This window comes from Denticeps clupeoides, chromosome 17 (assembly GCF_900700375.1).
Source record: "Denticeps clupeoides chromosome 17, fDenClu1.1, whole genome shotgun sequence".
NCBI lineage: Eukaryota > Metazoa > Chordata > Actinopteri > Clupeiformes > Denticipitidae > Denticeps > Denticeps clupeoides.
Window position 1 is genome coordinate 3054312 of NC_041723.1, and position 14328 is coordinate 3068639.

General features: G+C 49.4%; 1 protein-coding gene across 1 annotated transcript; it reads left to right on the forward strand.

Annotated features, from left to right (window-relative positions):
- The first annotated feature begins 133 nt into the window (after window positions 1-133).
- hsd17b12a (hydroxysteroid (17-beta) dehydrogenase 12a) lies at window positions 134-12570 on the forward strand. Its single transcript, XM_028959281.1, has 11 exons — window positions 134-419; window positions 6962-7008; window positions 7592-7667; window positions 9209-9316; window positions 10128-10192; window positions 10284-10328; window positions 10761-10795; window positions 11473-11554; window positions 11667-11732; window positions 12048-12197; window positions 12297-12570. Exons 1-11 carry the CDS (start codon window positions 242-244, stop codon window positions 12402-12404), a joined length of 960 nt encoding a protein of 319 aa, XP_028815114.1. The 5' UTR covers window positions 134-241; the 3' UTR covers window positions 12405-12570.
- The last annotated feature ends 1758 nt before the right edge of the window (window positions 12571-14328 follow it).

The window sequence follows — 14328 nt, forward strand, 5'->3', positions numbered from 1 at the left end:
CAGCCAATGAGCGCCGAGCCACTGATGTCGGACAGCGGCGACAGCCAATCAGGGACGGAGGCGGGTCCTCCGTGGCTCTATAGAGTAGGTAGGGGCGTGCGCATAAATCTGGATAGTCTAGTGTGTTGGGGGAGTTGTGGGAGTGTGAAGCCACAACCTGCTTATAAAGGGGCTCGCACGTTGTTCCCGCAAATTAGCGCACGCTGCCTACTTTCCCCAGCCACGTCACGTCACGGCCACCATGCAGCTGCCGAGCTTGGGGGAGATGCTTGCTTGCGTCGAGACGCCGCTCTTCTGGGTCGGCGCGCTGACCGCGGCCTCGCTCACGCTGTGGCTCGTCCGCCAACTCGTCGCCGGCTTTCGGATATGGGTGATGGGCAACGGGGACCTACTTTCCCCCAAGCTGGGGAAATGGGCAGGTGAGTTGGTCCCGAGCGTGGAGTCCGTTCGCCCCGGTTTCACCGGGACGGACGGGGAATTCAAAGTTTGTGCGCGGGCGCTGGTTATTTATTTGTTTGCGTATTTATGTGTTTTTATTTATTTATTAAAGCGCTATTCGATGAGTCAGTCTCGAGAGGGTGGAGGGTTGGAGGGGGGGGTCTTAAGATCGGAACTGATCACCATTAATTTGTTGCGGTGTATTCTACGTGGTTAGTACTTCTGTTTCTTTTCTTTGTTTGTTTGTTTTTGCCGTTACTTTAATTACCTTTTTTTTTTTTTTTTTTTTTTAAATAAATAATTCCCTGTGATTAAAAATGATTGTCGCGGGGGCGGGGAGGGCTGGCGGGGTTATGCGCCAGTTTTGGTGGCCTGTGCGCCCGGATTACGCAGCGCCGGGCGAGATGTGTTCGGGCACAGTGGGGGTCCAGATGTGCTCCACACACACGCATCCTAGTCTCAGGTCGCCGACTGGGCAATTTAATGCGCCACGTGAGTGGGGGGGGCGCTTTATTTAAAAAAAAAAAAAGCTCGGCTTGTTTATTTAAAGGACCGTTTTGTCCCGCCGTGTCCCCCCTTTTCCCTACAAATTCCCTGTGTAGACGGTGCTTGGGGGAGGGGGGCGGGTGTGTGGGAGAGGGACGACGATCCGCGTCACGCGTGGGTCCCGGCCTAGTCTGACCCAGTTCTCCACTTTCCTCCGCGTCTGGCGTCGGCGCGCGTGGAAATGGCCGATCCGCCACGTCCGACGTCGCCCCCCCGGTCGTCGTGAGATCGCCGGCGCGGGGAGCGTGACGCAGTTTTGTCCGGACGGCGGGGCGAAGCTGCATCGGTATGCGGTCTGCATCGCTCCACGTGCGCGGAGGCGAAGGAGGAAGATGATGATGATGATGATGAGGAGGAGGAGGAGGAGGGTTGCTCAAGTTGTCGCATCGCAGTGATTCATCGTTATATTTTGCGTCAGATAATACAACGTTGCGTAATTCGTCCACGTCTGCGTGCATTAAATCGCATTTTAGAAAGTGCAATTAAATTGCTTTTTTTTTTTTTTTTTTTTTTTTTTTTAATGTGTGTTTTTTTGCCAAGGGTTCAGAGCAACCTGCATGCTCCGATTACACCGTCACCGGATCCCCGGGGCCCCCCGGCCACTCCCAGAAACCGCCTGAACCGAGTACCGGTCCGACTCGCTTCCCACGGGCGACGTGCGCCATCCCGGGGAACCCGTTCGCGTTCCGCACCTTCCTGAAACACTGGTTCGGTCTGGTTGGGCAACAGTTTCGCACTTTCGCCCCAGCCCAGATGCCTGAAATATACGCTTTATTCAAATTATGCACACGCAATTTTCATTTACACCTTACGGGTGCTTATGCTTAAACTTTTGTTTTCTTTATAATATTGAAGCCCCTTTACTAAATATCTGCCACTACTGGTATATATAGTTATTAATTACAGTTATGGCTTAAATAGTTGTGTAAAACTGAGGTGCCACTGAGCAAAGCACCGTACCCACGGCTCCCCGGGCGCCTTTCACGGCTGCCCACGGCTCACCCAGGGTGATGGGTTAAAAGCAGAGGACACATGTCGTTGTGTGCACCGTGCGCTGTGCAATGACAATCACTTTACTTTCAAACGTTCACCTAGATGTAGGCCTACAGGTTCCTATTGCAGAGGCTTGAAATAAACAGTGTCTCTCAACATCAGTGTGACGCGCCTGGACGCTTCTGTGCTTGTCAGAGAGAGAGAGAGAGAAAGAGAGAGAGAGAGAGAGAGTGTGTGTCTGTGAGCTGCTGGAATATGTGCGCGGACGTCCTTGAGCGCAGCCTGTGCGCGGGAGACCCCTGGCGTCGGTGGTGGGAACTGCAGGATTAGAGCGGCCTGATGAAGTGAAGTGATTGTCACACGTGATGCACAGCACACAATGCACACAGTGAAATTTGTCCGGCAACCTTCTGATTACAGGGCCACTTCCTTAACCGCTAGGCCACCACTGCCCCTAGAGATGTGTACCCTCTGCGGCGTGGCAGGGCCGATCCATTGCCACTCCCAATCCCGGGGGTCGCGGATTCAGAGCGCCGAAGACCCACGGGTGTCAAGCGAGCAGGTTCAAATGCCGAAGGCCAGGCCGCGAGGGCAGTGTGTCGCGGGAGACCCCTGGCGTCGGCGGCGGGAACTGCAGGATTAGAGCGGCCTGATGAAGGGGTCCGAGATGCACTTTTTCAGTTTTTCGCGAGTGTGCTTTGTCTCACCTCTCCAATCCACTTTTTGTTTGTAAGTTAGTTAGCCGGGTCTCCCCGTACACCCCCCCCCCCCCCCAGGCATACTGAAACGGTTTTAAAACTTTGTCTTGAGCAAAGTACAAGATGTGCTTGCCGAGCTCCGTGGCCCACCAATGTCTCTCTGCTCCCACCCACTCACTTGACATCATAATCCATTGCATAATCATTTTTTTATTTGGACGAGGACGTCCACTCCGATAAGTGGCCTGGTCCAATGAAAAGAGGCCTGGGGAGGTGTGAGTGGGGCGAGGGGAGGGTTGCGTTTTGCAGAATGGCTCCAGTCAGGGGCTGGGGGTGCTAAACGACTTCATTGAGAATTGCGGTAATCGCTTTATGTAATAGGCCAAAGTCCTGCCTTTTTTTGCTTTTAAGTGAAAAACGCAGCCATGTTCATGCTAGGGTTACACAGGCGTCATTTTATTAAAAAATCATGTGCGGTAAGAGCATGTGAATGAAGCTCCTTCCTGCTTGTGAATGCACTTTTTTTTTTTTTTTTCCCCTCCTCCCCTGTGTGATGTGAATGGTATCTGGATGTGGCTGTCGGTGCAGGAGAGCGAGAGAGACCGAGGAGGAGGGGGGCCTGTGTGTGAGAGAGAGAGAGAGAGAGAGACAGCAAGGGCGGGTCCAGCTGAGGAAACGCTGGCGTTCATGTGACAAACACACTCTGTGACACGTGCCGCAGCCAGGGCTGCTGGGTGAAAATCGCAGCCCCTCGTTCGCCGCCCCCACCCTTCACTCCGGCGCGGTTATGCGCTCTTGTGCAGAGCCCGGCACATCCCCACAGTCCCTCTCTCTTCCCACCCCTCCCTGCGTCTGTTTGTTCGCCCTCTAAGAGCCCCCACCGCCGCCTCCTTCACGACTCCGCACTTGCGTCTGCTGTTTTCCTTTTTAAAGCGCCCGTGTGTGTACCCTCTGCGGCGTGGCAGGGCCGATCGATTGGCACTCCCAATCCCGGGGGGTCGCGGATTCAGAGCGCCAAGCGAGCAGGTTCAAATGCCGAAGGCCAGGCCGCGAGGGGAGTGTGTCAAAGTTCACCGCAGGGTTCGGGCCCACACCTCACACTCGAGGTATTCGATGGGTATCGGTGACAGGGCCGCCTAACTGGATTTTTGACATGGTGTTCCGTGAAGCCGGTGACGCCGTGGCATTTCCATCATTCAAATGGCTCTGGATTTAAAAAAAAAAAAAAAAAAAGGCCTCTGCACTGTTGTCCAACCTCCCACCAGGCAAATGTGCCAGAAATAATGATTCCGTAATGATCCATTCATTTATTTATTTATTATTATTATTTTTTTACGGGGCGTGATCCACACAAAGCAAGAAATATACATCTCGCCCCCCAGTTCACCCGTCTCTATATTTAACAAGCCTGTGACTTGGAGGCTATTTTCTGCGGCCGCACTCGGGTTTATTTATGATTTTATTTTTTTTCTTCCCATTTCCCGCCCCGATATAGAAATCTATTTTCGGTGCTGCGGATCTGGTGTGTACTTTTTATTCCAGCCATGTGACTCCCGTGCTATTTAAAGCCGCCTTTAGGAGTGGGAGTTGAGGGGCGGGTGGGTTCTGCAGCAGTGGAATCAGCCCTGACAGAGGGGATGTAGGGGTTCATTCACGAGAGGGAGAGAGAGAGAGAGAGAGGGGGAGAGAGATGCGACAGATTACATAACGCTGCATTCAGGGGTGCACACAAGGACTGCAGTTTCTCTCTCTCTCTCTCTCTCCCCACCTCCCTTATTCACCCTTGCATTTATTTTTGGAGGGGCGAGGCTGGCCGTGGCACCGAGTAGTAGAAACGCGTCCAAGGAGATGCGGGTAAGGCAGTGCGCACGGCCCCGGGTGGCTGAAGAGTCGGCCCTGCCTGCCTTTTGTTTAGTATTCAGGTGGTGCAGTGGCTCCAGACGAGGGTGCTATTTTTACTCCTGCCGCTGCGTTTCGGTGTGTTTCGCCCCTCCCCCATCACTCCCCCATCCCCCCCCCCCCCCACATTTTTTCATGGGTTGGGGAGAGGAGGCTGTACTCGGGACTTGTTGTTCCCGACTAGTCACTCCTGCCTTTTCTTTCATGTGTACACATACATATAAAATTTCTTTGCTGTTGTAAACCTCACAGCTGAATCAGGTTGTCACACTAATTTCTCTTCTTGCCAGCGTGGGCATTTGATCACGTGACCTGCTTAAATACCAAGCATCATGCATTTACCAGATGCCCTTATCCAGAGCGACTTACAATCAGTAGTTACAGGGACAGTCCCCCCCTGGAGACACTCTGGGTTAAGGGTCTTGCTCAGGGACACAATGGTAGTAAGTGGGGTTTGAACCTGGGTCTTCTGGTTCATAGACGAGTGTGTTACCCACTAGGCTACTACCACCCTATACCTTCCATGTTTTTGATTTTATTTTGTTCCACTATGAAGGGCTGAACTAATTTGCACTTCACCATTTTACAACTCTATTCTTCTTTATTTAATGATTAGTCCACAATTTAAAGGCGCGCACATTTCTGTCTATTAGAAAGAGATTGGCTGCTTTTACACGAAGTTCATATGTAAAGAATAAAATTGCATCACACTGAGGTGGAAGCTATTTCCTCTGATTAACTTCACGACAAGTAGCTAGCGAACACCAAATGGGGGGGGGTTGAATAAGGGGGTTTCCAGCAGCTGGTGGTGTGCTGTACACGTCCGGGCTTAAAGCACTTGCATGAAACCGGTTGTTGGTGTGTCAAGACCCAACTTATTAGAACTTGTCTGAAAAGGCCAGACGGGTGCTGGGCGGAAAGACGGTCCTGACTGACCTGGAATTTGTACCCGCGTTGAACCCGAATTCTCTCGCACTCTCTTCTCCGCATGTCCAACGTTCACGGCATGCCTGCTCGGAGGTGCTCTCGACACACGAACGATGTGCTTTTTTTTTTTTTTTTTTTTTTTTTTTTTTTTTTTTTTTTCTTTTCTTTTCTCACGTATGCCGGCGCGGTTGTGCTTTTAGTGACTAAGTAAAGGCCCCAGGCCAGACATCGGGTACATTCCATTACTGCGCCTGCCCTGCTCCTTCAGATGCACGATTATCCCTGAAAATTCACCTCTAAAACGTGAAACCATGTGCATTTCTTTTAAGGACTCTTCTCGTTAGTGACACCAGAGCCCGTGGGCCAGGGCTGGCCTAGCGGTTAAGGAAGCGGCCCCGTAATCAGAAAGTTGCCGGTTCGAATCCCGATCCGCTGAGGTGCCACTGAGCAAAGCACCGTCCCCACACACTGCTCCCCGGGCGCCTGTCATGGCCGCCCACCGCTCACTCGGGGTGATGGGTTAAATGCAGAGGACAAATTTCACTGTGTGCACTGTGTGCTGTGCTGCTGTGTCTCACATGTGACAATTTCAGAGTAGCACATCTAGCCTAATGCCTTCAGCCCATTGAGGACTATTTTTTGTTCTTTTTTTTTTTTTTCTTCCCCCACCAGAAAGCTCTCTTATTCTTGAGCAAGGTTAAAAATAGCGACTGCAGCGCTGCCTCCCTCCGCGTCCCTTGACTTTGCACGGCGTCGGTCTCTCTCCTCTCGTTCGTTTTGTCTATTTATAGAAGCCCCCAGGATCCCTCCTCGCCCCTCCCGTCTCCCCGATCCTTCGCCTCGTGTCTCGGCGGCGGCCGGATGACCTCTGCCCATATCGAACGCCGAGCTCGCCGTGCACCGGGCCAGGCCCGGGAGATTTCTGGATGCGAACCCCACCTCCCATTTCGCACGGCCCTTCCTTCCTTCCTTCCGTTCCCGCCGCCGTCCTTTTTGTCGCGCTGGATTAGGATTGACTGGCGCTAAAAATAGCCCCCGCTCTCCTCACAAGGTGAGAAGCCCCGAGAGCCGGCCGGGGGGGCATGAAGCGTCTCCTCCGCTCACCAGGGCTTTTGCCTCCGTTGTCATGGCTACGCAGTAACCCTGGCAGGGTCCGTGTCCGTAGGGCGTGGTCCTTTTTTCTTGGACCAGTTCATGAGGGCCGTTCACGTGACCTTCAGGCCGCATAACGATAAGTGCGGAAGCTCGTCGGCGCCATGATTGGTGTGAGTACACTTGCTAACTGGCATTTCTGGTCACTTGGCCCTTTATGAGCAACGGCGAAGCCGCCCCGAAGTGTTATGTTGGTAGCGTGACTCCCGGCGAAGGCGGCTTCTGGTGTGGACCCGTTCGTTTCGGTAGAAAACGAGTGCTGACCTCAAGTGTTCCCCTTTTTTTTTTCCCCCCCTCTTCTCCTCCAGTTGTGACCGGTGCCACGGATGGGATTGGGAAATCCTATGCGGAGGAGGTGAGGTTCCTTCGGCCTATTTATTTCATTTACTCCACGGAAGCACGGTGACTCATCCAGCGAGGGTTTTACTCGGAGGCCATGGGAGGGAGGGCTCTTTGAGGACTACTCGTGTAAAAGAGTGGCCCTTACACACACACTCACACACTCACACACTCACACACTCACACACTCACACACTCACACACTCACACACTCACACACTCACACACTCACACACTCACACACACACACATATATACATGAGTAATGAAGGTCTCAACATGCACCTTTTGTTTAAACTGGCCTGAACTCTGAATGTGGCTCTAACGAAGCTTACATTTACATTCACATTTATGGCATTTACCAGACGCCCTTATCCAGGGCGACTTACTATCAGTAGTTACAGGGACAGTCCCCACCCCCTGGAGACACTCAGGGTTAAGTGTCTTGCTCAGGGACACAATGGTAGTAAGTGGGGTTTGAACCGGGGTCTTCTGGTTCACAGGCGAGTGTCACTGGCCCACTACCGCCCTAGCACCAGGTTTATAGTGTACCATGGTGATGCGTGTGCCTTTTCTAACGGTTCTTTTTCCTTCCTCAGCTCGCCCGCAGAGGCTTTTCCATGATGCTGATCAGTCGTTCCCAGGACAAGTTGGATGACGTGGCCAAGTCCCTTGGTAGGTGTCTGTCTGCCATCTTTTCCCTGTGGCTTCTTGGGGCCATTCTGGCCGTTGGGCTGAAGACCCTGCTAGTTTCCCCAGCAGCGGGGGTGTCGCAAGCTCCTTTTTCATATTCAGCATATCCTGTCCTGGCAGCCCGTCATGCGGTTTTGAGGCCGCGTCCTTCCGAACCGCGTTCCCAGGATGTCTTCGGTCGTCAGAATACTCTTTTTGGCCTCGTTCAGGCCGCCTCCCGGCGCGTCAGCCTGGAATCCTTTCAGATGACGTCTGTCGTGATGGAAAACCGAGTGCGGCACCCGAGCGTGTGTGGAGTGTGGCATGGCTCGGGGCGGCGTTGGGTCCTTGGCGATGAATCCCATCTGTGGCGCACCGCGCCGCCTCCTCATTCCTCATCCGAAAAGACCGGTGTGACCGGTGTGGGGCTCGTGCTACCCCTCCCGGTAGCCAAAGCAGGCGCGAACGGAGCGTCTCTCTCTCTCTCTCTCTCTCTCTCTCTGTCTCTCTCTCTCTCTCTCTCTGGCCCCGCTGGGGCCTCTGAATAATTAACCGAGCGAGTGCGCTGCGGTAAACGCTCCCTACTCCGCCGGGCTCTAAAAGGCTTCCAGTTTCCAAAGCCTGCAATCGTGCCGGAGACCCGCGATCAGGCTGCACGGCGGTCCTGTTATTACCCAGAGTGCCATTGTGCCACGGTCGTGCTAGGAGCCTGTGGAGGGTGGGGTGGCATGGGTCTGTCACGAGCCAGGGCACGAAGCCTGCCCCCCCCCCCCCCCTCACACGCCACATGGCTACGTGGGGGAACCATGAATTCCACTTCAAATACATACACACACATTTTTTTTTTCTATTATTTAAGCAGGTCTCAGGAGTGCGAGTTCCCTTTTACAGGGACACAATGGCGCTTGCTTAATGTCACCTCGGCGAGCGATTTACTGTCCCAAGAGCGAAACCCCACACACTTGTAGAGGAATTTTTATCCGTCCATAATTCACTCCTGGATGGTGCAGACAAGTGAGGCTTTGAACAATAAATTCTAATTGCAGCGGCTACGTCAGCAGAGGGAGGGAGGGGGGGACGTGAGTCGTGAGGCTGTTTTTTTTTTTTTTTTTTTTTTTTTTTTTTCCCATGGCAGACAGCGTCCCCTGCTGCCGAGTAGAACCTGCATCGTAAACACGGACTCCATCCTCACCCAGACCTTTTAAGAAGATGTTAATATGATGCATCTGTACAGTCAGAGCGTAATGAGTGTGTGTGTGTGTGTGTGTGTGTGTGTGACTGGCGTCGTCGCACTCTCAGGGTGTGTCTGGTCGGAGTTCTTCGTGCACAGATAGCACAGCGCTTAGTCACAAGATGTTCGTGGCTGTGCTGAAAAGCAGCTTTTTTAAAAAAAAAAAAAAACATTTTATTACATCATACATTCATGGTTCTATTGCCAAAAAAAATCTGTTCTGTCAAATGCAATGAATGTTTGTTTGGTGTTTTATAAAAAGGAAAAAAGCAGGGGGGGTGCTCATGACGAACTCTGCATTTTCTCTTGACAGAGAGCCAGTACAATGTGGAGACAAAGACAATTGCTGTGGACTTCGGGCGGGTGGATATCTACCCGAAGATCGAGGCTGGACTGGCTGGTCTGGAAATCGGAGTGCTGGGTGAGGAATCTGGCGTCCCTGCTACAACTAAAACCTGCCCTGCGTGTTTCTGCAGCATGAGGAGCTGCACGTCATGTTCCCTTCGGTCATGTGCCCTTTTTGGACATTAAGTTAAGAACATTAAGTTCAAGATTTTATTGAATTTAATGTTCAATGATTTTAAAGCAACATTGAGCTTTCTTTCTTTCCGGCCTGTCAGTAGCACAGTTGACACACAAAGCACAACATCTGTATAAATGACAGTAAATAACGAATATTAAACATTATTTAACAGTACTAATGCTGCAAGGCCTGTTCAGCTGCTCCAGACAATGTGCCTGTGAGTTCGTGTTTGTGGACCGTTATGACACATCTGTCCACGTAAAGTCGCCCACAAGGTTTCTCCATTTAAGTGGTTAATGGTGTTTGTGGGGAGCCACAGCCCCGCCAACATGTAGCAGGCTCGGGGGGTGGATTGGCTCCCACCCATGGGGAAGCCTGAGACGTAAGGTGGAGTCCAGGGCCCGACCTGCCACACAGTCATAGATAAGCAGGCACCCACAAACTCCACCATACGTTCCCACCCTCATACACCCATGCAAATATTCACATTATTCATTCTAAAGCAACAAGCAGCAGATATTCACATTATTCATTCTAAAGCAAGACCGCTGATTTCAGGCAGGCCATTAACTTGTTGCCCTGCTGCCACCTTGTGTCCAAAAGAAGGAAGTGTCGTGCAAATCAGACCCAATTCAGTTGTATTTATTGGAAATACTTTCTTTTTTTTTTTTTTTTTTTTTTTCCCCCTCCCATTTACTTTTGCCAACAGTGAACAATGTTGGAATTTCGTATCCCTACCCGGAGTTTTTCCTGCACATCCCCAACCTGGATAATGTAAGTTGCATTTATTAGCCTCTGTTTATACATTTTTTTTTTTTTTTTTTTTTTTTTGCATTGTTAATCGCCCTCCATCCTCTTGCTGCAGTTTATCAATAACATGATCAATGTCAACATCACTTCAGTTTGCCAGGTAAGCCATTCGGATTTTTTTTTTTTTAATTAAAGAAATATTAAGAATAAACCCTAATGTTTATACAACACCCTTCTCCTTGCACTGTTGCTGATTTTTTTTTACCTGCATTTTCTCTGTGGTTCCCAGAGCAACAGTGATCTACACCACCGCTGTCTGTACTCTCCACCCACGCATCTCTCTCTTCTCCCTCCCTCTCCTCCTCCTCCCCCTGCCCCCTGGTCTTTATATATATATATATATATATATATATATATATATAAGACGTCACTCACCTACTGTTTTGCTTGCTCGCTCCTTTTTTTCCCCCCCACTCACCACCACCTCCTGTGTGCTTTTGCCCAAATTCCCTGAAAATGAATCCGAAGTGTAAAAATATCCTGCACGTTTTAGCACAGCCTTGTGTTGAGCAGTCTGCTTTTCTCTTTCTAGATGACTCGCCTGGTGCTTCCCAGGATGGTTGAGAGGTGAGTGGTAGGGGTTTTTTTGTTTTTTTTTTAACTTTAAAATCCACCAACAAAAAACAATTGACTCAAGCTCCGTTCACTCTTGTGTTTGTGTTCTTATTGTGCCATATGGAATGTGATGGAGCACATCATGTTTTCTTTGCCAAGAGCCCAGAACTGTCTGATTTTGTAGCTCATGTTTGAAGCTCTATACAATATTTTTTTTACATTTTTAATTTTATTTATAAAAAACCTTTTTTGCAAGATTGCATGTGTTTTTGCCTCTCAGAGTGCCCACCCCTCCCTTCCATCGCTCTCATTGTGTGAATTGAAACTCAGCTCGTCTGCCCTCTGATTGGCCGGGGAGTCCCACGTGCCCAGTTTTGGCCAATGGGAGAGCCTGGCAAATTTCAGTGCTAATAGGAACAGCCCTCGCTCCTCCAGCCCCTCTCCACTACATCAGCACAGCTGCAGGGGTGCTGCGTGAGCGAGCTGGTGCCATGGCAACATGTACGGCGACCATGATTAAACTATGGTGTCTGCCGTTGAGGGCCGTTCAGTGTGTGTGTGTGTGTGTGTGTGTGTGTGTGTATATATCCCTACACACGCACAATGCTGCTGACGATGGGCTTTCTGTCTGCAGGTTTTATACCCGCATTGCCCTCATTTATTATATATATTATATTTTATGTTCTCAGGTCGAAAGGTGTGGTCCTCAACATTTCCTCTGCTAGCGGCATGTACCCAGTCCCACTGCTCACAGTCTACTCTGCATCCAAGGCACGTCTACCTCCTGCCCCAGCCATACGTTTTCATCTCCAATGTGCACTTCCTGTGTAAACCGGTGTGTGACACTGGTTTTTAGTGTTCATTTGTCCTCAAATCTTTCTAGGCCTTTGTTGACTTCTTCTCTCGTGGACTCCAAGCTGAGTACAAGAGCAAGGGTGTTATAGTCCAGGTAAAAACTAATATATTGCATGTTTCTCTCCAGGATTTTACAGGCCTTTTTGCTGTGGCCTAAAATGTATTTGTCAGCAATTGTTGGAGCAGGCTGTTCACGTTCTACCACCAACGTTCCTGCAGAATCTAAAGCGCATGAATATATGAGGATATAATCTTGATCGCAAATTCTGTCAGTCTGTGATTCGGGATCTAGGCAGTGCGTTCCAGGTCAGCGTTTCGCATGGGGGGTGGGGGAGAATGTCTATATTGAAGGACTGGCACATTCGATTTATTCACAAATAAAAATTTATTTACACATCTGTGCTTTTAGAGCGTGCTGCCTTTCTTCGTGGCCACCAAGATGACCAAGATCAGGAAGCCCACCTTGGACAAGCCCACCCCTGATCGTTATGTAGCCGCTGAAGTCACCACGGTGGGACTGCAGGACCAGACTAACGGCTATTTCCCTCATGCAGTCATGGTAAAATGAAAAGGTTCTATTCAGACCTCGGTGACCAGTCCAGTCGAAGTTTTGAGCTTGCTAAACGTGAACCTGTTTGCTTTCTGATCACACCTGCAGGGCTGGCTGACCACTGTCTTGGTTCCAATTAACCTGGTCATCTATTTCGGCATGCGCATGAACAAGGCGCAGCGTGGCGGATACCTGAGGAGGAGAAAGCTGAGATAGGGCTGAGGGGTTTGTTGAATGGAAAACTGAGTGAAATGGAGACGCTACAAAGAGCTGGCTGCAACGGAAAGGCTACAGTCCAAATTTCTGGTGGTCCAAGTACGGACCTCTAGCGGACCGATCTTGTGTGTATGTATACATGGTGTTTTTTTTTTTTTTTTTTTTTTTTTTTTTTTTTTTTGGACTAGTTATCTGGGCTATAAACTTTTTGTTTTCGTTATTATTTTTCCCGTTTACGAACCTTTGACTGCACCGTGTCCATTACGGACATCTTAAAATGAAAAGGTTCGATATGATTTAACTTGACTTATTTACACTTGATGCTGTGTGCCTTGGGAGGGGAGACTTTCACTTTTCTGTGCAGCTATTGTATGTAACCTGAGTACTACGGACATGGGAGGTGTTTACGCTGCTGTTGTAAGCAGGTAATATGGTGATGGCTTTTTTTTTTTTTTTTAAATGTGTATGTATGTATTTATTTATGGTTGCATAAGTTATATGCACACTTGTTCCTTTTCTGTTGCCACTGGTCAGTGTGGCTTTTGGACAATCAAGACACTACACAAGTGCCTTAATCTTCTGAGGCGGTTAAATGGCCAAATAATCAGTGTTGACCTTTTTATCCACTGTATCATCTAGTCTTTACATAAGGAATGTTGTGGGGAAATGTTGGTGAGTTGCACTGATGTGACACTGTGATTTTTTTTTTTTTTTTTTTTTGAGAGAACCAAAGGTTTGTGTGTGTGTGTGTGTGTGTGTGTTTTGTTGTTGTGTCCACAGGCCTTTAAATGTCTATTTTAATCCCATTGCTGTAACTCTGTATTGTTCGGGTTTTTTTAAACCCAACATACGGACCCTTCGGGGAAATTAAAGTGCAGTGCTGCCTCTTGAGTGGTGTGGTGCTCTATACGTCATGCAGACTGCGGGTAGCATTTCAGTTTTAGCAGCCCATGTGTCCATGGATGATGAGTCAAAACTGGTCTGTGGGGAAAAAAGTAAAAATCTCAGGTTGTTTCTCTGTGCCTTATGAGTTTGGGACTTTTGTGTACTAATTCTGACCAGTTGTTTGAAACTTTGTTAATTAAAATATTTACAAGAAAGTCAGCGTGTGGGGATTTATTTATGACTTAATCCTGTATTTTACAATTTACTGTGAACATGGTTACACCCGATCAGACAAAGAAATCAAGGAAAGGAGGAAATCATGTTAAGTTTAATCACACACACACACACACACACACACACACATATATATATATATATATATACTGCTTAAAAAAAATAAAGGGAACATTTAAACATTACAATGTAACTCCAAGTCACACTTCTGTGAAATCAGTGTCCACTAATGAAGCAACGCTAATTGAAAATCAATTTCACAGGCTGTAGTGCAAAAGGAATAGACAAGCGGTGGGAAGTTCTAGGCAATTAGCAAGACATCCCTCATAAAGGCGTGGTTCTGCAGGTGGTGACCAGACCACTTCTCAGCTCCTATGCTTTCTAGGTGATGTTTTGGTCACTTTTGATAGCTGGAGGTGCTTTCACTCTAGTGGTAGCATGAGACCCACACAAGTCGCTCAGGTAGTGCAGCTCATCCAGGATGGCAGATCAATGTGAGGTGTGGCAAGAAGGTTTGCTGTGTCCAGAGTATCAGGAGGCGTGGAGGAGTCTGTAATAGGGCAACAACCCAGCAGCCAGAACACTACCTCTGGAGACACTGTGGAGAATGTTCTGCTGCCTGCAACATCCTCCAGCATGACTGATTTGGCAATGGGTCAGTAATGGTGTGTGGTGGCATTTCTTTGGGGGCCGCACAGCCCTCCATGTGCTCGCTAGAGGTAGCCTGATTGCCATTAGGTTCTTGATATCATCAGACCTTGTGAAACCATATGCTGGTGCGGTTGGCCCTGGGTTCCTCCTAATG

Excerpts from the sequence above, each read along its gene's own strand:
- hsd17b12a (XM_028959281.1), top strand. The coding sequence starts at position 242 with ATGCAGCTGCCGAGCTTGGGGGAGATGCTTGCTTGCGTCGAGACGCCG. Across the intron at positions 7,009-7,591 it reads GGAAATCCTATGCGGAGGAG|CTCGCCCGCAGAGGCTTTTC; the intron begins GTGAGGTTCCTT and ends TTCCTTCCTCAG. Across the intron at positions 9,317-10,127 it reads TCTGGAAATCGGAGTGCTGG|TGAACAATGTTGGAATTTCG; the intron begins GTGAGGAATCTG and ends TTTTGCCAACAG.